Below are 20,767 nucleotides of genomic sequence, written 5' to 3'. Positions count from 1 at the left end.
TACAGGGCTGGGACGGTATTTTTGGAGTTACAAAAAAATTTACTTATAAAAGTAAAACTACTGTGCGTTTACCTAAAAAGGTATAAGCGGAAAATTTTTTGCCTATTTTAATTAATATCCACATTTTAAATTTTAATTAAAAAAATTATGTAATACTGTATAACTCGATTTTGTTGATATAAATAATTTTTTCGATTGAATAGATTTATCGAGTTTGAGAGAGAATGCCCGCCGCAGATAACAGTCGAGTCTACAGACAAACAAGCTTCTCTTCAGAACTTTCTGAACTCCTTCAACTCTCTATCCCTAAACAACTTCCATCAAACACGGCCAATGAATGCCTTCTTCACTTTCGTTTCATCTGTATCTTATCACATGGCTTTAGTATCTAGTTCCCACTTCTACCCAACAACACCAACCATTTTCAATTCCTTTCAAAGCTCCTTCTCAAGATTCCGCGCCATCCACCTCAACTTCTTAAGGTATGCTCACTCTATTCCTCTAAAAAATCGCTCCTTTTATCATAATTTCTCTTCAGATGCTACACCTCGACAAAACCCACCTAGGAAATTATATTCTTTCTCGAATACGGAACATACTGATGAAAGTTTTAGTTCTAGTGGCGATTGGTTAGACAATTGGAAAAAATCCAGTGAAGATAATCGCCCCAAACCGCCTCGGGTTGCTTTGAATTTTAGAAAGAATAATGTAAGTTTGCTAAGTTTAGGCTATTTAAGAAGTAGAAGTGATGGTAATCACAGTGTTGTTGATGATGGTGGAGGTAGTACAATGGGTAAGATTGTAGAGAAATTGAAAAAATTTGGGTACCTAGATGATGTTGTAGATGAAAAAGAGAAGATAGAGAAAGAACAGAAGAGAGTAATTGAAAAAGGGTCTATAGAGGACATATTTTATGTGGAAGAAGGAATGTTGCCTAATACACGAGGAGGGTTTTCAAAAGAATCACCATTAGGGTTAGGAGAGGTGGTGGATAGTGAAGGAAAGGTGAGGTTTCCATGGGAGAAGCCAAAGGAGAATGTGGAGGTTGAGAAATTGTTAGTAAGGAGGAAAGGTAGGACTTCACCAGCAGAGTTGACTATCCCTGAGTCTGAGTTGAGGAGGTTGAGGAATTTGACATTTCAGACAAAGAGCAAGACAAAGATTGGTGGTGCTGGTGTTACTCAGGCTATAGTTGATGTAATTCATGAGAAGTGGAAGACATCAGAGATTGTGAGGTTGAAAATAGAAGGGCCCCCTGCATTTGATATGAAAAGGATGCATGAGATATTGGAGGTTTTTTTTTTTTGGATCTTTTTATCTAAATTATGTTTATTTTATTATGTGATTTCATTTTTAAGTTTTCTAGATATTCATAATTATATTTTGTTTATATTTGGTGATTAGATTTCTGTATATTCAAAGAAGGTTAAAGAAACGAAACAAACTGGATTAGTTTGACATGGCAACTATGAGCTGAACATATGTTCAGTCTCAAACAATTAATCAAAGAGTTTAAATTGTCATGAGGGTTCAATAAAGTAGCCTCATTGCATTCTTCAATGTAGAGGATAAAGTAGCCAATCTGCCTATACATTAAGATATGACCTTGGCCTTCTATACGTGTTGGCATCTGTTAAATAGACCACTGTATCACTTCAAAGCATAACCTTCTTTGATATGTCAAATTTTTCATGCGTAAGTGGAATTTCCTGAATTCAGTTGAGGTATCTTGAATATAAAAATGAATGGAGGAAATATGGAGCATCTTGACAAACAATCCTTTGAAAAATTATCTCCTGCAGCAAGCTGATAGCTTGTCCATCTATCATTTTTAGTAAAATGGAGAAAAAACACCTCTATTCAATTGAATGATTTGCTACAATTTTATTCTGTATTATACAATCATTTGATTTTACTGATGCCCTTTTTTCCTCTTTTTGTCTTTATTCCTTAGAGAAAAACTGGTGGGTTGGTGATATGGAGATCTGGCACTGCTGTTTCTTTATATAGAGGTGTGAGTTATGAGGTTCCTTCTTTGCAACTGAACAAGCGGATATTTAGGAGACATGAAATACCTGCAAGTTCCTTACAAAGAGCCACTGATAAAGAGATATATAATATAAATAATAGATCTAGTCATTCCTTATCAAAAGCTACTGATATACCTTCTCAAGATCTGTCTTGTGGCTCTTGTAATATTGTGCATTCACCTCAAACAAATGGTGAAATGAATACTGAGGAGAGGGATATGGAATCAGTGCCAGAAGTAAATTGTGGAGACAAAATAGACAACCTATTAGATGGTCTGGGTCCTAGGTTCATGGATTGGCAGGGATGTGAACCATATCCTGTGGATGCAGATACGCTTCGTGGTATGGTTACTGATTACCAACCTCCATTTAGAGTGCTTCCTTATGGAGTGAGATCTACGCTTGCACGAAAAGAGGCAACAAATTTGAAAAGGCTTGCCCGTGTTCTTCCTCCACACTTTGCCATAGGTATGATGCATGTCTTGGATAAGCTAATATGCTCTTGTAGATGGTATTTCAATTGCATGTAAATTTTCCCATCTCTAGGTCGAAGCAGGCAGCTCCAAGGTTTGGCTGTTGCCATGATTAAATTATGGGAAAAAAGTTCAATTGCCAAAATTGCTCTTAAACATGGTGTACAGCTGACTACGAGTGAGAGAATGGCTGAAAATATCAAGGTAATATTTCCGGAGAATTAAACTTTGATGACTTGATCTGTATACAGTAACTGAAATTTATTAGTTTATATATATCAATGCATTAAGCTTCTTTAGCAACTCTAAGATGCTTTAAACAATGGGTAATGACTGCAGAAATTGACAGGGGGCATACTGCTCTCAAGAAATAAGGATTTCCTGGTCTTTTATAGAGGAAAAGATTTTTTATCACCAGATGTCACTGAACTGCTATTGGAAAGGGAGAGATTGTTTAAGTCTCTGCAAGATGAAGAAGAGCAGGCTCGGTTAAGATCATCAGCCTTTGTCTTTCCAAGTACTGAAGTAAGTGAGGAATCAGGTACCGCAGGCACCCTTGGGGAAATTTTGGATGCAAATGCTAGATGGGGAAAGATGCTGGATGACAATCATAAGGAAAATGTGATGAGAGAAGCTGAAATAATGAGACATGCCAGCCTTGTCAGAAAACTGGAAAGAAAGCTTTCTATTGTGAGTTCCTAGAAACTTGGTATTCTTCCTGCGTTGATCTGATGCAATATTGTCTAGTTTCTATGTCACTGGGAGTACTTTTTTCATCTGCAACACTCGTATGATTTCTAATAAATATTTCCATTTTCCATTGATTTGCAGATTCTTGTCGTGTAATATTTGTAGTTTCATGTGATATAATATAATATTAAATATCTATTAATAGCATAACACATCACACAATCATTTGTATCCTTTAGCTATATCCCCATAATTTGGCCGCTGGGTTTTCGTCGCTGTAAAGAGGTGGATGAGGTTGGGGACATAACCTGGATTTTTTTTTTCAGGCTGATAAAAAGCTAATGAAAGCTGAACAAGCTTTATCAAAAGTGGAGGAGCTTTTAAAACCAACAGAAAGACAAGCAGACCCTGAGAGCATAACTGACGAGGAAAGATTTCTGTTTCGCAAGCTTGGTTTGAGGATGAAGGCTTTCTTACTTTTGGGTAAACAGTCTCTTCCATTGCCCTTTTTACATGTTTTTATTTCAAATATGAGATTTTATCGGAGTGTAATTTCTTGTTCAGGTAGATGTGGAGGTTTTGATGGTACAGTGGAGAATATGCACTTGCACTGGAAATATCGAGAATTGGTTAAAATTATCGTTAAGGTGAAAACTTTTGATCAGGTTAAGAGAGTTGCATTAGCACTTGAAGCTGAAAGTGGGGGTGTCTTGGTTTCAGTTGACAAAATCTCCAAAGGTCATGCTATTATTGTATTCAGGGGAAAGGACTATAAGCGGCCTTCCAAATATAGGCCAAAAAATCTTTTGACAAAGAGGAAAGCTTTGACACATTTGCTCAAACTCTGAAGACATGAGGTATCTCACAAAAATTTTACAGCTCTAATCTAAAATTACTGCATTTGTACGTATACAACTTGATAGAATAATCTGTATGCATCAAAGATAAACTTGTCTTGGTCCCAAATGTTCACTTGTGAAAGCAATTTTCTTGGTTCTGATCAGGAAGCTCGCAAGTAGGGGCCTGATCCAGGCCATTAAAGGGGGCAATTTCTACTGCCCTTTCTGGTGTCTGTGCTGGACTGAGCCAACATGAAACAATGTTGTACAGTGATGGTGGTGGTGGTGTATACATGTTTATGTTGGCCCCAATTAAACATGGATCTTGCTTTAATTACTTCCAATATTTTCAGATTCCTCTAGCCTTATCTGATTTTTCTCATTAATTTTTTCAAAAGGCTCTCCTGAAGCATCTTTCTGTCCAGGAGACTAATGTTGGGAAACTAAGATCTGAAATTGTAAGGCTTACACATTTTAGCTTTTGCTATATATAATCAAGCTGCTGTAAATATGAAGTTATGACAATGCCTTCTTTTGCGCTAATTTTTTTGTCTCATGCTTCGCATCCATAGGAACAAATGAACAGCGTGAAAGACCAGGGAGATGTGGAGCTATATGGCAGTTTAGACTCTACTTATAGCACCAGAGATGATGACGGTGAGGTATGCTTTCCATTTATCTTCTAGATCGTTTTCTACTGATAATTTTAATCATCTTGTATCTCATCTTATTTCATCCCTGTTGAGTGCTATTACAGCAAGAAGGAGACAATGAGTATTTATGATAGTGGAAATGACGGTGAATATGAAAGTGATAACTCAATTAACAATCTCCTCACAGAAACAAACTTCTCTTCTCATGAATAAGATCAAGAGTCTGAAACTGAACCTGGTGATTCTGAAGATGAAGCAGAAGCATATGCTTGACCAATGAGTCTCGTTGAACCAAACTCGAACAAGGGCCAGCTTGAACTTTGCTTGAAAACAGAATGGTCAACTTGAATTTGACTTGACAGAGCTAGTGATGAGTTTGCTAGAGAAGTTGTTAGAAAAGAAGAAGAGAGATGAAAAAGAGAAGAATTGTTGAAGATTAAGTAAAAAAAGGTCATTAGAGAAGATGAATCTGTCAGTGATTTCTTGATGACTCGATTGAATCTAGTTGGTGCGACTCGATTGAATCTAGTTGGTGCAACTCGAGCTTGGGTTGGGGTTACCCCTATTTGAACTTTTGCTTATTTAAGCTGAACATTGAACAAAATTGCCAACTGAGTTGGCATGATTTGGAATGACACAAAAAATACATCCCTGGACATGCCATTATCCTTTGGTTGGCTATAAAAGGGAGGCTCATGACTAAAGATAAACTCCTAACCTATGGGGTGACAAAAATTCTACTTGTGTTCTTTGTAATAGTTGTGATGAAAGCATTGACCACCTTTTTTTCCTTTGCCCCTTTAGCAGCCACATTTGGGAAAGCATCCTCAAGCTTAATCTCTTGAAGTATAGACCACAATCTTGGGGGAATTATATTGAAACTATTGTCAAGGAATGGAAAGGTGATGGTCTCAAGCAAACCCTCTCAAAATGAGCTTAGGTGCTTGTGTGTATTCCATTTGGAGGGAAAGAAACAATAGATGCTCTCCAATAAAAGTCAAACTAAGGAGAGGATGGTTGATAACATTAAAAGGTTGGTAAGAGAAAAGGGGGATGAAATCTCTAAAATAAAGCTCTCTAACAAAAATGCTATTATTGCAAACAAGTGGAGCCTGCCTAAGACTATCTTTGCTGATGGTGAGCAAGATATTTCCTGCTGGGGTGTTCTTGTTGGGCCAGTGGGTCTTCTCCAAAGTGGATATGCAGCTTCACTTAGTTGGGATGGGAGGATCTCTTTTTTCTCTAACTTGGGTTCTGTTTTGCAGGTTCTCTCCTAGTATTCTTCTATCTATTCTGCCAAGCCTCTTTTGCAGTACCCTTTCTTCCATTCTGCTGGAAGATCCTGTTATGTTCTACTCCAATGCTGCCATCACCTCTTTAAGCATTCTGCCCTTGCTGCTGTCATACCTGAAGACTTCCCTTGTTGGCCTGCAGATGCTGCCTTTTTTCTGCTCTTTTGCTGAGTTTTAGTTACTGCCTGCTAATTCCTCATTTGCTGCTGGAGTCTTCTGGTTGGACTGGCTCTGTCTCTGAATTTCTTCGTTACTTGCTCCAGTTCTGCACATATCTGCCTTAATCTGGGTTTGAGTTTCTGCTTGCTATGGTCTTTTGTAATTGCAGTGGTAGTTTCTGCAGTTTTATGCTTTATAGAAGATGGTTCCAGCCTGCTAAGTTTTTCTGTTGCTCCTCTCCTCCAGTCAGTGTCCAAGTCAGATTCAGTATCAGCCACCTTGACTTCCTAGTCCTGCTGATTTTTTCAAGAGTCCAGATATCTGCTTATTTGGTTTTTCTGCCGTAGAAGAGTCCACTTTCCAATTGACTGTTGCAACCATCTCCAGGGTCTCTTTCTGCAATCCCCACTATCTTCCTTGTGGCAAGTCTTTTGTTGGCTCTTTTGACACAGCCAACAAAAGGAAATTATCCCCACTGGTCTGCCGCCCTAGTTCTCTCCTGCAGTTGGCTAGTTTCACCTTTGCGATCCGCCTTGTGTCAATCTAGACTGGCTTTTGGTTGGCGATCCCCTTCTTGATGCTTAGTCCATAGCATCCTTTGCTATTGCAATTTGGAACTCATGGCTTCTTACCCATTTGAATTGTATGGATATCTTTTTGTTCAATTTTGATTACCATCTCAGGCTTACTATTAGACTTGTGAATTTAGACCTTGACTTGTGTCATTTGTCTCACTTCTTGAACCCTATAAAGTAGATACCATGATAGACATTCAAGAGGCGAATGATCACCAATTATTGTTGAGAAAGTCTGGTTTTTGCTAGTGGAGTTTAGGGTTTAGGATTTAAAAGCTTACATTGTATCTAGGGGTGTTTAAAATTATTTGGTAATCAAATTGAATCGATTTTTAAATCAAAAATTGAACTGATTCAGATACTGATTAAAAAATAGAGAAAAATCGAATTTTCAATTTATTTATCAATTTATCTAATTTTTGAAATCAGTTAATCAAATCAAATAGGTTTTTAAAAAGTTGAGTAAGAATTAATAAAATATTAAATATATTTAAAAAATTAAAAAAAATAAAATGTGATAATTTTTTGAAATTTGGTTCAAAACCGTTTAACTAAAATTTTGGTTTGGTTACCTTATTTTCTTGGTTTACGAAAAATTTGGTTTGGTTAACTTATTTTCTTGGTTTGATTTAAAATTAGTTAATTTTTAAATTGGTTTAGTTTTAGTTTATAATATTTTTGAAATCGAAAATTTGGTTTTATTTTAAAAAAATTAGTAAACCGGTTTTGAACACACTTAGATGTATATGTGGAAGACTTCTTGTCTTCTATTTTAATACACATGCTTAATTACCCAAAAAAAAATCACAATTTTCTGTTACTCTATTGGTGGAATTGACGTCATGAACCGTTGACTTTAAATCAAACGGAAGCAATCAACTGCCCACTTGCAGTAGTTCTTACCAATTCACCACATGCCAAATTTGACAAAATGGGTGTACTCTGACTCAGGGGAATTCACGGAGACCCCGTGTGAAACCTCGCACATTTGACCACGTGTTAAGTATGCTTAAATGAAAAAATAAAAACACACATTTTAGGAGGCTAGTGAACCATATAGAGCCAGCGGTGAAATAAAAAACTCCAAATTTTCCGTAGTAAACAAACACAACTGAATGGAAAGCTTCTTCCAAGAGCAATTCTATGGCGGCGATGATCTATTTTGGTTTAGTTCTGAGTCTCATCCGGTGCATCGAAGCGCTTTTATGCCGTATCCGAAAGGAGCCTTAATCGAAGTTCGGATGGAGAGTATCGGAAACTGGTCGAAACCTCAGAATGCCATCAAGAGAATGATAGAGTTCTTGAGGAGAATTAACCAGTCTGCAAAAAAGGAAGCAATAAAACCAGAGATAGAGCGAAGTCACCTGCATATGATTAACGAGAGGATAAGGAGAAAGAGGGAGCAGCAGAGTTACTCAGCCTTGCATTCCATGTTGCCAATTGGCACCAAGGTTAGTGAACAGCCTACATGTTAATTTTTTGTTAAGCCGGGTGCTCTTAAGGCCACAATTTAATAAATTCTTTTTACATCATACTCATTTTGCATATACAAATAGATATATATTTATATACATCATCATATGATTAAATATACCTATTCATGTATTCAAAGAGGATAGTTTAGTATTGCTCTTCTTTTTAATGGGTATGTTTTGTTGATGTCAGACTGATAAGAACTCTATTGTTCAAGTGGCGGTGAAGAGTCTCCAGGAGCTTGAATGCTGCAAGGTAGAGCTAGAGAGAAGAAACGATGAGCTAGAAACGAAGGTGGGGAAAGAGATTGATGGCGGAACAAAGATAGGAATAAGAGTAACTAATCCAATAGCTGGGATTGATTATATGGTGGAGGCTCTTAAATGCTTGAAAAACATGGGCTCAAGAATCAGAAATATTCAATCACAATTTTCTGAAGAGAAACTGACAGCGGTAATACAAGCTGAATCTGAGGTAACCCTGTAGTTGGTAGCCCTCTGACTACAGTTCAACCAATGGTGATATGTTTAGAATTTGATTAATTTGTAAGTATGAAAATGGCAGATGGGAGATGAAGAATTGAAGAAGACTGTACAGGAAACACTAATAGAAGTAGAGCAGAAGCTTCTTATTTCATTGCCAGGAAGTGTCGAAAAGCTACACAACAAGAGAAGGCGAATGGAAAATGAAGTAAGCCAATCAAAATACAAGTTACCCATGCTACACTTTTGAATACATATATATATATATATATATATATATATATATATATATAGGATTGTTTTAAACGTGATTAATTTCATTACACTAATTTTCTGTTGTCGTTTTTTCATTTAAGCACATGCAAATTAGCCACTGACCTTAGTATTAACACGGCAAAGAAAAAAGTAGCAGCGAAGGAGCAACGGTGGAGGAGGACGACTGAGAAGACGAAGAGAATAGGAAACTCGCCTTGTAAAGTTTGAAAGGTGAATGTAATAGGGTTATAGTTGGAATTTAGAAATGTACAAAAATGGGGCTGGAATTTTGAATACTATTTATACTTGGAGGCATTTTCGTGAGTCTGCAACTTATGAGCCGTGCAGTGTAATCCTTAAGTTCTTTGTTAATTTTGCATAACCCCTAAGAATATTGTTATTTTCATTGATAAACCCTTGTTATTATTGCCCATGAACCTCTATGTAATTGCTGACAAAATAACCATATTGCCTTGAGTATATACTTTTTTTTTTTAAACAAAAAATCCCACTTGAGCTAAATTGTCTCTTCCGGACAAAATCAACTATATCGAGCAGGTCAAACTATACATACAGTAATTGATCTCAAAATTATAGTACCAAATAAAAAATTTAATCTTAAAATACTATAAAAAAATATTTGAACTCATGTTTTCTTATATATAAAATATTCTCTGTTACCACCCAAACAATAACTTAGAGGCAAATATGGGTATTTTATAGACCTAACAAATGGACAAGTTAAGCTAAATACGTTCTAGATTGAAATGAGTGTATATAAAATAGGTACTGGTCAAAATGAGTCAATTTATACTTGTAAAGAATATATAAAACTCGTACCTGGTCTAATAAGTTCAGATAAACTTATGGGTTATTTGTTAAGTAATTCCAAAAGAGGATTAAATATACATTTTGAAGATAAAAATAAAATATTTGTTGTCTTCTATTAAAAAAAAAAAAAAAACTAAACACATTAACTGATATACATTTGCATTCAGGTGTTGATAAGAATTTGCGGTTGTTAAACAAATGTTTATAGATCACTCACGGGTCATCATATTGACGCGTTTCGATGGGAGACTCAGTGTAAATAGGTGCCGCGGCGTTGACGAAGACTGAAGAAGAAAAAGAAATTTCCAAGATAAAAAGAAACAAGAAGTCAACAAGAAGTCGTTTTCTCTTTTGCACATGGTTAAATTTGACCGTTCCACTATTTTCCGTCATAATGTGAGAAGAGCGAATTAAATGAGACAACTTTGTGAGCGGTGCAATATAATGGGTAGTTTAACTCGTTAAAAGAACCCAACTAAAACTGGTTTCAAGTTTCCCAGTAGCCCAAAAGAAGCCAGAACATAGAAAATCCGACCCACCTAAGACCAGAGAAAAGTCCTTGCTGTTAATCGGCTCCAACTCTGTTGGCAACAACCAAATAAAGACTCTGGCCATCGGTATTCAGAAATAAATCACTATGAAACCTACCATTCATTCTAAGGGGAATTTGGCATCAACCAAAATTCATTATGCAAGCCACCATTCGATGACTGAAAGAGCGGCACACAATACAGAAGAATAACAGAGATAAGGAATTATTGCACTTCACTAATTGTATTTAAGTTAGATTAATTCAACAAAACCCGGAATCTTAAACTGCCATAAAGTGTGAGATACCATGAAACAAACAAGCTTTTTTAAACTAGAATCTGAAGTTCCATCATCTAAATTAACTATTCAAAACATTACTATTGTCAAGAAGTTGAAGGTGGAACAAACAAAAATTTGATCAAATATATCTCACTTCAGAGGAATGAACCTTGATGAATGGGTAGCACCAATACCAGGTCTACCATGCTTCACAGGCTTGTATGAAATTGAAAATTCTGCGAGATAATGCCCAATCATTTCTGGCTTGATTTCAACCTGATTGAAGGTCTTACCATTGTAAACACCAATAATGCTTCCAATCATTTCTGGCACAATGATCATGTTGCGGAGATGAGTGCGAACTGGCTCTGGCTTCTCACCAGGCGGAGCCTCCCTTTTCTGGTCCAAAACAAAAAGTATTAATCAGAACTAGAGGCAAACTAATTCCAATCAGTACAACAATCAATAGAAAAAATCTTACAAAGATTTCATAGTCCTCTACTTAATTTGGCATCCATATACAACATGCATAGAGTTTATTGCACAAAAGAATATTACCCAATCATAGATACTTCCATCAAATCAATAAACATATAGAAATAAATCAACTAAAAACATATTTACAACCATACATACAAAAATTTGTTGAGAACATCCTATTTCTAACAATATAACAAATAAATTGTTACTTTGCATATATTCAAACAGATAGCCATTTATCAAGTCATTTCCACATTCGTACAGTTAAAAGGCTAATTTCATAACACAACACCAATATCATGTAAGTATAACAAACATTTGCAATATTAAAGCAGAAGTGCATTTGAAATTCATGAAAAAGAACAATTCTGTAACTATAGAAAGAAACAGTTAAAACCTGAAAAACAATATTGATAAAAGATAAATCCTAACAAAAAACTGTCTAAACAACAATCACAATTGTAATGGTTATATAATCAGAGATGGAATCATGAAATTGAAACTGTTTTAGCATATTGTGACACTAGTTCAAAATCTAAGATCAAATATAAAATTTCTCAGAGTCAAAGAAAAAAATTTTCTGTAAAACAAAAGCACATGCCACAAGCTTTTATCTTTTAGACATTCATATCCACACACAGTAATTACATGATCTTCAGCAAACAGGAAAATTTTAATTGAATATAGATAATCTCTTCCAAGGAATTCACCATGTTTTTGACAATATAGAATGAGTAAACAATCACCATTCACTTACATTAGAGCCAAGACTAGAAAGTACTCCTTACATGAATTAGCGATAGTTTAATGAAGTTTCACCCAACAGAAAACAAACTACTGTAAAAGATATCAGCTATTACAATAAACCAATCATTCTCACACCTTCAAGAAACACATAAATTATCCAGAGCTTGTAAACAAAGCCATCACAAGATATAGTTGAAATCAGTTACCAAATACAAAACCCGATGTAAAAAACAATAGAGTGAAAATTATTACCGCCTTGCGAAGTCTCTTAATCAAAGCCATGGGCTTCCTCTTCAAACCCCTCTGAAACCTAACCACAAGCAAAAATAATAATTAAGTAAAAACTAAATCAGAACCAGCTACAACGACAGCAAACCAATACGAATTAAATGAATGTAATTGTGAAGTAAGGAGTACCTTCTGCGAGCACGTGCGGTGAAGAGCTTGACGAGCTCGTCAGTGGACATGTCGAGAAGAGCATCCAAATCCACTCCTCTAAAAGAGAACTTCTTAAATGTTCTCTTCTTTGGCTGTCCTGCAACCGCCACCTCAGTATCGACATCCGCCTATACACATGCAAAGGAAACAAAGTCAGACAGAGGTAAATCATGAAGCATATACACATAGGATGTAAGACAAGTCACCATCGTTGGAGATTGAAACTGCTTGGCCGCTAGGGTTTTGTTATAGGATGTTAACAAGCGTTTGGTTTGGGAGAGGACTTTTATAGTTGGGAATTGTAACTCAAGGACCTTGGACCCGTGCATAAACTTAATTGGCCAAAGGACAATTTCCCACCCAAGGTTGAGTGAAAAGACATTTTTCATATGTTAATTTACAAAAACGCAGATTCCGCCCATCTATTAAAACTTAGTAATTTAGTATTTGGATTTAGGGTAAAATTATCATTTAAAAATCTAACCATTTTCTCTTATCCAAAGTTTAAAAAATAACTATTTTCTTTAAGATTTTCTTTTTTTCTCTAACAACTATATCTCCTCTTGGCCATTGACTTTTTTCCCCTCTCTTAACATTTCTCTTCTTTCGATCTCTTTTGTCATCGTTCTTTGTCTCCCTTACCATCGTTTGTTTTTTAAAGTATAATATTTTTAATTTAGAAAAAAAGATTGATAATTTTAAAATATGAAAATCTTATAAATTTTAAATAGTAAGAGTGAAAAAATAATTTTTTAAAATTAAATTAGAAGAAAAAATATTAAATTTTAAAATTAAAGTAGAAAATGAGGATGAATTATTATTTTTTAAATACAATTTTAAAATAATAATAACAAAATTTAATAGATGTAAGTGTTTAAATTTTTAAAAGATAAGGGGGTGAAAATAAGAAGGGGAAATTTGGATGGGAGAAAGGCCTTTTGAAAATTAATTTTCGACTGACAAAATGTACACGATTTCATGATGCTCGAGTATAAAAGCCCTCTTTTGAAGATCAAATCCCTCTGAACATCTAAAAACAAAAACCCTAGCGGCCAAGCAGAGTCTATCTCCAACCATGGTAACTTCTCTTAGATCCTATGTGTATTTGCTTCATAATTTACCCCCTTCTGACTTTGTTTCCTTTGCATTTGTATAGGCGGATGTCGATACTGAGGTGGCGGTTGCAGGACAGCCAAAGAAGAGAACGTTTAAGAAGTTCTCCTTCAGAGGAGTGGATTTGGACGCTCTTCTCGACATGTCCACTGACGAGCTTGTCAAGCTCTTCACCGCACGTGCTCGCAGAAGGTACTCCCTCCTTCACAATTACATTCATTTAATTCGTATTGGTTTGCAGTCTTGGTAATTGGTTTTGATTTAGTTTTTACTTTATTATTATTCTTTGCTCATGGGTAGGTTTCAGAGGGGTTTGAAGAGGAAGCCCATGGCTTTGATTAAGAAGCTTCGCAAGGCGGTAATAATTTTCACTCTATTGCTTTTTGGTTGTTTTTTTCGATTGGGTTTTTTATTTGGTGACTGATTTCAACTATATCTTGTAATGGCTTTGTTTTCTAGCACGGTTTAATTTATGTGTTTGCTGAAGTTGTGAGAATGATTGGTACATTGTAGTAGCTGATGCCTTTTACAGTAGCTTGTTTTTTGTAGGGTGAAACTTCATTAAAATAATGCTAATTAATGTAAGGAGTTCTTTCTAGTCTTGTGTTAGGATCCTAAGTGCAAAGTATAGGTCTTGAATCTCACATTGGAAAGTATGGGGCTCTGGGTTTTTAGTGGAGGGTCTATATAGTTTTGGTCTCACTAATTCAATAGCTAGCTTTTAAGGCGTGATTTTCTTAAGGTTCATATCATTTAGTATCAGAGTCATCACCACGTCTCTCAGTTGCGATCGTGTGGCATGACTGGTGACGTAGATATTATAATGTTCATCAAGGGTTAGTAAGGAGCTAGCACACAACTAGCCTATGTGGGCATCGGTTGTGGATTGTGTTGGTATGTTGTGATCCCAAATGTAAGATATGAGTTTTGGATCCTATATTGGAAAGTATAGGTTTCTAGTGTGAGGTTTATATGATTTTGGGTTTTTCAATTTCAATAGCCAGTTTTTGAGGTGTGGTTCTCTTAAGGTTCATATCATCTTGGCTCTAATTTAAGTGAATGGTGATTGTTTACTCATTCTACATTGTGAAAAAGATAATCTATTCCTTGGAAGAGATTATCTATATTCATTTAAAACTTTCCTGTTTCTGAAGAACATGTAATTACTGTCCATGGATATGAATTTCCAAAAGATAAAAGTTTGTGGCACATGCTTTTGTTTCAATGATCTTTGTTACTGAGTTGTCAACATTATTGTGAAGTTGTTACTAATGGAACATTTGTTTCTTTGAATTTAAGAAAATTTAGATTTGATGTTAGATTTTGAACTAGTGTCACAATATTTTAAAACATAATCAATTTCATGATTCCATCGCCGATTATATGACTATAAGAATTGTGATTGTTGTTGTATACTGTTTTTAGTTAGGATTTATCTTTATCAACATTGTTTTTCCAGGTTCTGACAATTTCTTTCAATAGTTACAGTGTTGTTCTTTTTCATAAATTTCAAATACACTTCTGCTTTAATATTGCGAATGTTTATTAACTTTTTCTTTCAAAAAAGACTGCTCAAGGGGAAATATTCATCTGATATTGGTGTAACTATATGAAATTAACCTGTTGACTGGAAGAATTTGTAAATGCTTGATCAATGGCCATCTGTTCTAATATATGCAGAGTGACAATATATTTGTTATTGTCAAGGGGAAACACTGATATTCTCCTGTTCCAATAAATGGCCATCTTCATTAACTTTGTCTTTCAAAAAAGACTAATCAAGGTGGAATATTCACCTGATATCGGTGTTGCAATATGAAATTAACCTGTTGACCGGAAGAATTTGTAAATGTCTTGATAAATTTTCATCTGTTCCAATATATGCAAAGTGACAATTTATATGTTATATTGTTAGCAATTGGTTATTTTCAACAAATTTAAGTATGTATGGTGGTAAATGTGTTTTTCAGTTGATTTACTTCTATATGCTTATTGATTTGATCATAGCATTTTATATTCTTTTTGTGGAATCAAATCTATGCATGTAGGACATGGATGCCAAATTTACCTAGTATTATGAAATCTTTGTTAGATTTTTATACTGATTGTTAGATTTGAGTAGTATTGGTTGGAATTAGCTTGGCTCTAGCTCTGATTAATGTTTTTTGCTGTTTTGGACCAGAAAAGGGAGGCTCCTCCTGGTGAGAAGCCAGAGCCAGTTCGCACTCATCTCCGGAACATGATCATTGTTCCAGAAATGATTGGAAGCATTATTGGTGTTTACAATGGTAAGACCTTCAATCAGGTTGAAATCAAGCCAGAAATGATTGGTCATTATCTTGCAGAATTTTCAATTTCATACAAGCCCGTGAAGCATGGTAGGCCTGGTATTGGTGCTACCCATTCATCCAGGTTCATTCCTCTTAAGTGAGATATATGCCAGTTACCTGGATACTTTATTTTTATCTTGAAAGACATCTGTGTCTATCAAATTTTTGTTTGTTCCTACTCAACTTCTGGACAATGTATTAATGTTTTGAGTTGTTACTTTAGATGATGGAACTTCATATTCTAGCTTAAAGAGCACTTTTAAGTACCAGGTTAACTTATTCTATTTGTCATGGAAATTTGATTTTTCTTCAGTTTTATGTTGGGCCTAAGTTGACCAGTGAATCGCCAACGTCCCACAAATTGTCATCCCAGTTAGTGAAATCATGAATTATTTACGTTAAATTCACGCTCTTGTTTAATTCTCATTTTAAACATGCCTTTTTTAATCCAAAATATATTAAATATGTATTTTTGTTGTTTTTTCTTTTACATTTTGTGTTTTTTATGAATTTTTTAAAATACGAAAATATTTTTTTGTATTTTCAATTAATTGTTAATAGTGTTATAATTATATAAAATAAAAACTCAATTTTTTGATATCAAAATCTCCAATCTTTTTTGGATAATATTTTAAATTTTGATTATATATTATGTTATATTAAGATTAATAGTTAATTAAATGTTTTACATTAAAATTATTAATCAGAAGATTGAAGAAAAACGTTAAAATTATGTTTGGTGTTACTATATTTTTAAAAAAGTATTATTGACAATATGTTGTATTGAATTTGCACATATATATTTCGTATTTTTTTATTTCTGAATTTTATGGCCTATCCTCTATAAATATATTTTTTCACTATTCATTGCATTATACTCCTATAATTTTTACATCATTTTTTTCCTATTTTCTCATTTATTAATTGGGATTGTCATATGCTATAATATTATGGTTATTTGTCTGCAATTGCACGGTGGTTCATGGACAATATTAATAAGAGACGTTTGATTTAGGTAATATTTTATTATTAAAATAGTAAGATTATTTTGAAAATAGATTATTGGATATAAATTATTATTATTTTTGATAAATTTTGATAGGTATAAATAATTATTGTGTTTAGTTAACAGTAATAAAAAAATGCTAGTAAATTATTTTACTTAAATGTTTTTAGATATAATTATTTTTAAATGTTTTTATATTATTTGTTATATTAATTAAAAATAAATTTATTTTTGTCTTAAAAATTAATAAATAATAATATAATTATAATAAAATCAATATTACTTTGGAAATATTTTAATACCTAAAGTGAATATGATAATTAGAATACTACTTATATTATTTATAACGTCAGTATTAGTAATAAAAAATTATCGTAATATTTTATTACTAACAAACTAAACAAGATAATGTAAATAATAAAAAATATATTATTAAGGTAATTTTAAAATCATGGAATCTTAAAATCCTAGAATAAAAGATAGTATTATTTTGTGTTTATCTTTAAAAGTACTTTGGATTTATAAATGAAAAGTATAATTTTTATGGTTGTTTAGGTGATTAAGTTAGGAATTTCTTTGGGATTAATTAAGTTTAGAGTATGTTTACAATAAATTAAGTGGGTTTGAATGGGTTTAGGGTTTAGATTAACAATTGCTGACCTAGAAATTGAAGTTTGGTGTATACACTAAACTTTGAAGAACAGTTGGCATAATGCAAAACTAAGAGAAAAAAAAAAAAGGGAAAAAGTGGTTCGGTTTAACTACTTTAAAATGTAAGTAGTAGTTAGAGTTCAAAAGAAACTGTTAATCAAATACGAATGACAATCAAAAGATATTATTCGAAAAGATATATTTGAGTTTTTCCTCTACTTCGACATCACTATATAGAATAATGTAATAATACACTTAGGGGACATTTGGTTTGGGTAATGTTTGATTACTAAAATAAAAAAATTATCTTAAAGATAGATTACTTATAAGATTATTGGGTATAAATAATTACTATGTTTGATAAAATTTGATAGATATAAATAATTATTGTGTTTGGTTAAAGGTAACAAAAGATTACTAGTAAAATATTTTACTTAAATGCCTTTGAATATAATTATTTTTAAATATTTTTTATATTATTTGTCATATTAATTAAAAATAAATTTATTTTTATCTCAAAAAATTAATAAATAATAATTTTTCTATAATAAACTCAAGATTACCCTAATAATTTTTAAATACTTAAGGTAAAGGTGATAATCAGATTACTACCTATATTGCCTGTCACGTCAACATTGGTAATAGAAGATTACTGTAATATTTTATTACTGACAAATCAAATAAGAGAATAAAAAAAAGATTATCAAGATAATCTTAAAAACCTTTAACCAAACGCACCCTTAGTGCCATTGTAGGAGATGTACAAGGAAACTTCAAATGATGAGTTTTGGTTAACGAGACATATAGTTATGGATATTATCACTTACATTCATTTGGTAAACATTAAACATCAATTTGATTAAAAAACTCTTAATATCATTAAAATTTCACAAAAATAAAAGCTTTCAATTTCATCAAAATCCCTAAATTCATAAACCTGGTTAGTAAGAATGCAAATTATTTGCGGTTAATTCACTTTCTCATTTAATTCGTGTTTTAGATATGTTATACTAAATTTTTGATTCCAAAACGTATTAAACTCGTATTTTTACCCTTTTTTATAATTTTTTTTAAAGTATCAAATGCCCATTATATTTTCAATTAATTACTATAATATCATAATTGCATAAAACAAAAAATCTAATATTTTATTATCGAAATATCTAATATCTCATGATACTTTTTTATAATGATTAAATCTTGATTATATATTATGTTATATTAGATTTAATAGTCAATTAGATACTTTATATTTGAATTTTTAATCAGAAGATCTATAAAAAATGTTAAAATTATGTTTGATATTGTCATATTTTAAAAAACGTATTATTGACGATATGTGATATTAAACCAGTATATACACGTTCTGTATTTTTTTTATATCTAAATTTTATAACTTTTTTTATAAATATATTTTTTACTATTCACTATATTATATCAGTATAATTTCTGTAATTTTTTTTTTCCGTTTCTGTATTTACTAACTAGAGTCATAAATAGGGTTTGTCTCATTTCAACTTAATTGATTAAATCACATAAAATCAATACCATAATTAATTACATTGGAACTCTGATTGAAGTAATAGCACTTCGAATTCCTTGTGTCTTCAAAAATGGGCAATGTCATTGGGAAGGTATGAATTTATGTTGTGGAGACCTGACTGGAAAATTTTCATCGTAACTGACCTGTATCTATCTTTTTATAATTTGTTAATAAATCCTTCAAATTTTCTTTTATTTTTTTTTATCCTTCTCATAGAATTAATTCATGTCTTACCCTTTAAACTTAATAATTTAGCACTATCCTCCCCTTCTTTGAGAATTTCATGCATATCTTTCTTAAATCACATTTTACCCTCCAAAAGTCATTAATAATTTTAATTTCAAAAGAGAAAAAGACCAAAATAGCCTGGATACATACGTGTGGAGGTTACACGCTGGATTACGACAATGTGGTTTTGCTAGAGAGATCGGATGGGTTGAGCGGAAGGGGTGGATTACAAGTGGCTTTATTGGTAAAGGATGATGATTTAGTGGTAGTTGTGGGGTTGACTAGACCCTGTTCACCTAAAAAGAAGAGGGTAGGAATAAAAGAAAAAAAAAACCAGAGTTTTAAGTATGAAAGTCGAATTATATATCATATTATGTATTAAAATTTTAATTTTTTGTATTGAGTATCATATCATATAATACAATTTTTTTAAAAAATAAAATAATAAAAAATCTCATTGACATGTCATTATTTTAAAAAATATCACAAATACCTTTAAATAATTTAAAATTTTTCATATACATCCTTATTATATCATTATTTTCTCTAAAAAATGTATCAATTTATATTTGTGATATATATCGTATTGTACGATACGTTTACTGTATTGTATTAATTTGATAAACCTAATGATATATACGTTTTTTACTTGTATTGTATTTTATCGTAAGATATGTATCATATATCGTAGGATACTGATAACTATATTAATTTTGTTAATTTGAAGTGACTTAATAATTTTGAAAAGTGAAATAGTTAGAGATAATATAATAATTAATTTTTTTGACATTTTATTAGAATTATATAAAAGTTTGATTTTGAGTTGAAAAGTGTGGTTTATATTATAAAAGGAAAAAAATTGTTTTTAAGTCAAACTTTTATATGCACACTTTGTCATGTTTGGATGATGTGATGAAAGATGACACAACATCGTCCTTTGTCATGTCTTCCAGATGCGACAATGATGGTTGTCGTCCCTCTTGGTGGTTAAATGACTATCTTTTGTCATTAGATTTGAAAGATAGGTGAAAAACATCGGCTAATGGTCGGAATGGTGGCGATTGGAGAAACTAAACAAACCCTAGGGGTAAAATCTACGTTTTTCAAACTTTGAGAATAGAGTGAAATGTTAGTTTTTAAAACCTATGAAGAAAATATGTAAACTTTTAAAAATTTAGGATTTCATGGTGAAATGATAATTTTGTCCTTGTTTTTAACTGAAAATTGTAACGATAGTTAGCTTATAGGTAGATATTTGAGTTCTTCATCTATCGTGAATATGTTTTTCTTTGGCCTTTTAAAATACATTTATTGCTTGAATACACAAAATCTATGCTTAGTTTAAATTTTATTTTTGGCAATTAGATAATTTTAAATTATAATTAATCGGCAATCCAAGTAAAGCAAAAACTGGTTTTACCAACCTTGTCAATACTCAATTTTGTATCTTTTTTTTTACAATAAGAGTATGAGTACATATTTTTTATACATAATTTATGTACATAGATAATATATTATTATGTGATTGGATGATTTTGAATTAAAGATAAAGTAATACTCAACACATGATGACGTATCATCCGAATACCCAAATTATGTATTAAAAATATGTACACATAATATTTCTTTTTATTTTATGTATTCATTTGGATGCAGACATGGGCAAAAT

At 32.5% G+C, this 20,767-nt stretch overlaps 4 protein-coding genes across 17 annotated transcripts; 3 read left to right on the top strand and 1 right to left on the bottom strand.

The window, feature by feature from the left end:
• Positions 1-208: 208 nt before the first annotated feature.
• On the top strand, positions 209-6,930 carry LOC123211512 (CRM-domain containing factor CFM3A, chloroplastic/mitochondrial-like). 13 transcript variants are annotated; one of them, XR_006501429.1, is made up of 9 exons: positions 209-1,293; positions 1,955-2,498; positions 2,577-2,707; positions 2,843-3,193; positions 3,520-3,676; positions 3,758-3,840; positions 3,914-4,050; positions 4,431-4,490; positions 4,605-6,930. XR_006501429.1 is itself a non-coding variant. In XM_044630286.1 (8 exons), the coding sequence occupies exons 1-7, from the start codon at positions 334-336 to the stop codon at positions 4,001-4,003; spliced, it is 2,316 nt and encodes a 771-aa protein (XP_044486221.1). In that variant the 5' UTR covers positions 209-333; the 3' UTR covers positions 4,004-4,050; positions 4,605-6,930. The 13 variants fall into 13 exon arrangements, 6 of the variants coding, with proteins under 6 accessions (XP_044486221.1, XP_044486222.1, XP_044486223.1 ...); XM_044630286.1 differs by lacking the exon at positions 4,431-4,490; XM_044630287.1 differs by lacking the exon at positions 4,605-6,930 and having other exon boundaries at positions 4,431-4,491.
• An 841-nt stretch (positions 6,931-7,771) lies between these two features.
• On the top strand, positions 7,772-9,335 carry LOC123210768 (transcription factor bHLH92). 2 transcript variants are annotated; one of them, XM_044629242.1, is made up of 4 exons: positions 7,772-8,162; positions 8,377-8,637; positions 8,749-8,874; positions 9,023-9,335. In XM_044629242.1, the coding sequence occupies exons 1-4, from the start codon at positions 7,827-7,829 to the stop codon at positions 9,041-9,043; spliced, it is 744 nt and encodes a 247-aa protein (XP_044485177.1). In that variant the 5' UTR covers positions 7,772-7,826; the 3' UTR covers positions 9,044-9,335. The 2 variants fall into 2 exon arrangements, with proteins under 2 accessions (XP_044485177.1, XP_044485176.1); XM_044629241.1 differs by having other exon boundaries at positions 7,775-8,162; positions 8,377-8,658.
• A 1,165-nt stretch (positions 9,336-10,500) lies between these two features.
• On the bottom strand, positions 10,501-12,537 carry LOC123210442 (40S ribosomal protein S15-4-like). The gene is made up of 4 exons (XM_044628800.1): positions 12,434-12,537; positions 12,207-12,355; positions 12,042-12,099; positions 10,501-10,961 (listed from the first exon to the last, which is right to left on the bottom strand). Exons 1-4 carry the CDS (start codon positions 12,434-12,436, stop codon positions 10,713-10,715), a joined length of 459 nt encoding a protein of 152 aa, XP_044484735.1. The 5' UTR covers positions 12,437-12,537; the 3' UTR covers positions 10,501-10,712.
• Positions 12,538-13,161: 624 nt separating this feature from the next.
• LOC123210082 (40S ribosomal protein S15-4) lies at positions 13,162-15,939 on the top strand. Its single transcript, XM_044628276.1, has 4 exons — positions 13,162-13,305; positions 13,384-13,532; positions 13,641-13,698; positions 15,523-15,939. The coding sequence occupies exons 1-4, from the start codon at positions 13,303-13,305 to the stop codon at positions 15,769-15,771; spliced, it is 459 nt and encodes a 152-aa protein (XP_044484211.1). The 5' UTR covers positions 13,162-13,302; the 3' UTR covers positions 15,772-15,939.
• Positions 15,940-20,767: the final 4,828 nt, after the last annotated feature.

This window comes from Mangifera indica, chromosome 3 (genome assembly GCF_011075055.1).
Source record: "Mangifera indica cultivar Alphonso chromosome 3, CATAS_Mindica_2.1, whole genome shotgun sequence".
Lineage (NCBI taxonomy): Eukaryota > Viridiplantae > Streptophyta > Magnoliopsida > Sapindales > Anacardiaceae > Mangifera > Mangifera indica.
Note: the sequence above shows the minus strand (reverse complement) of the source record. Positions and strands in the feature narration are given on the sequence as shown.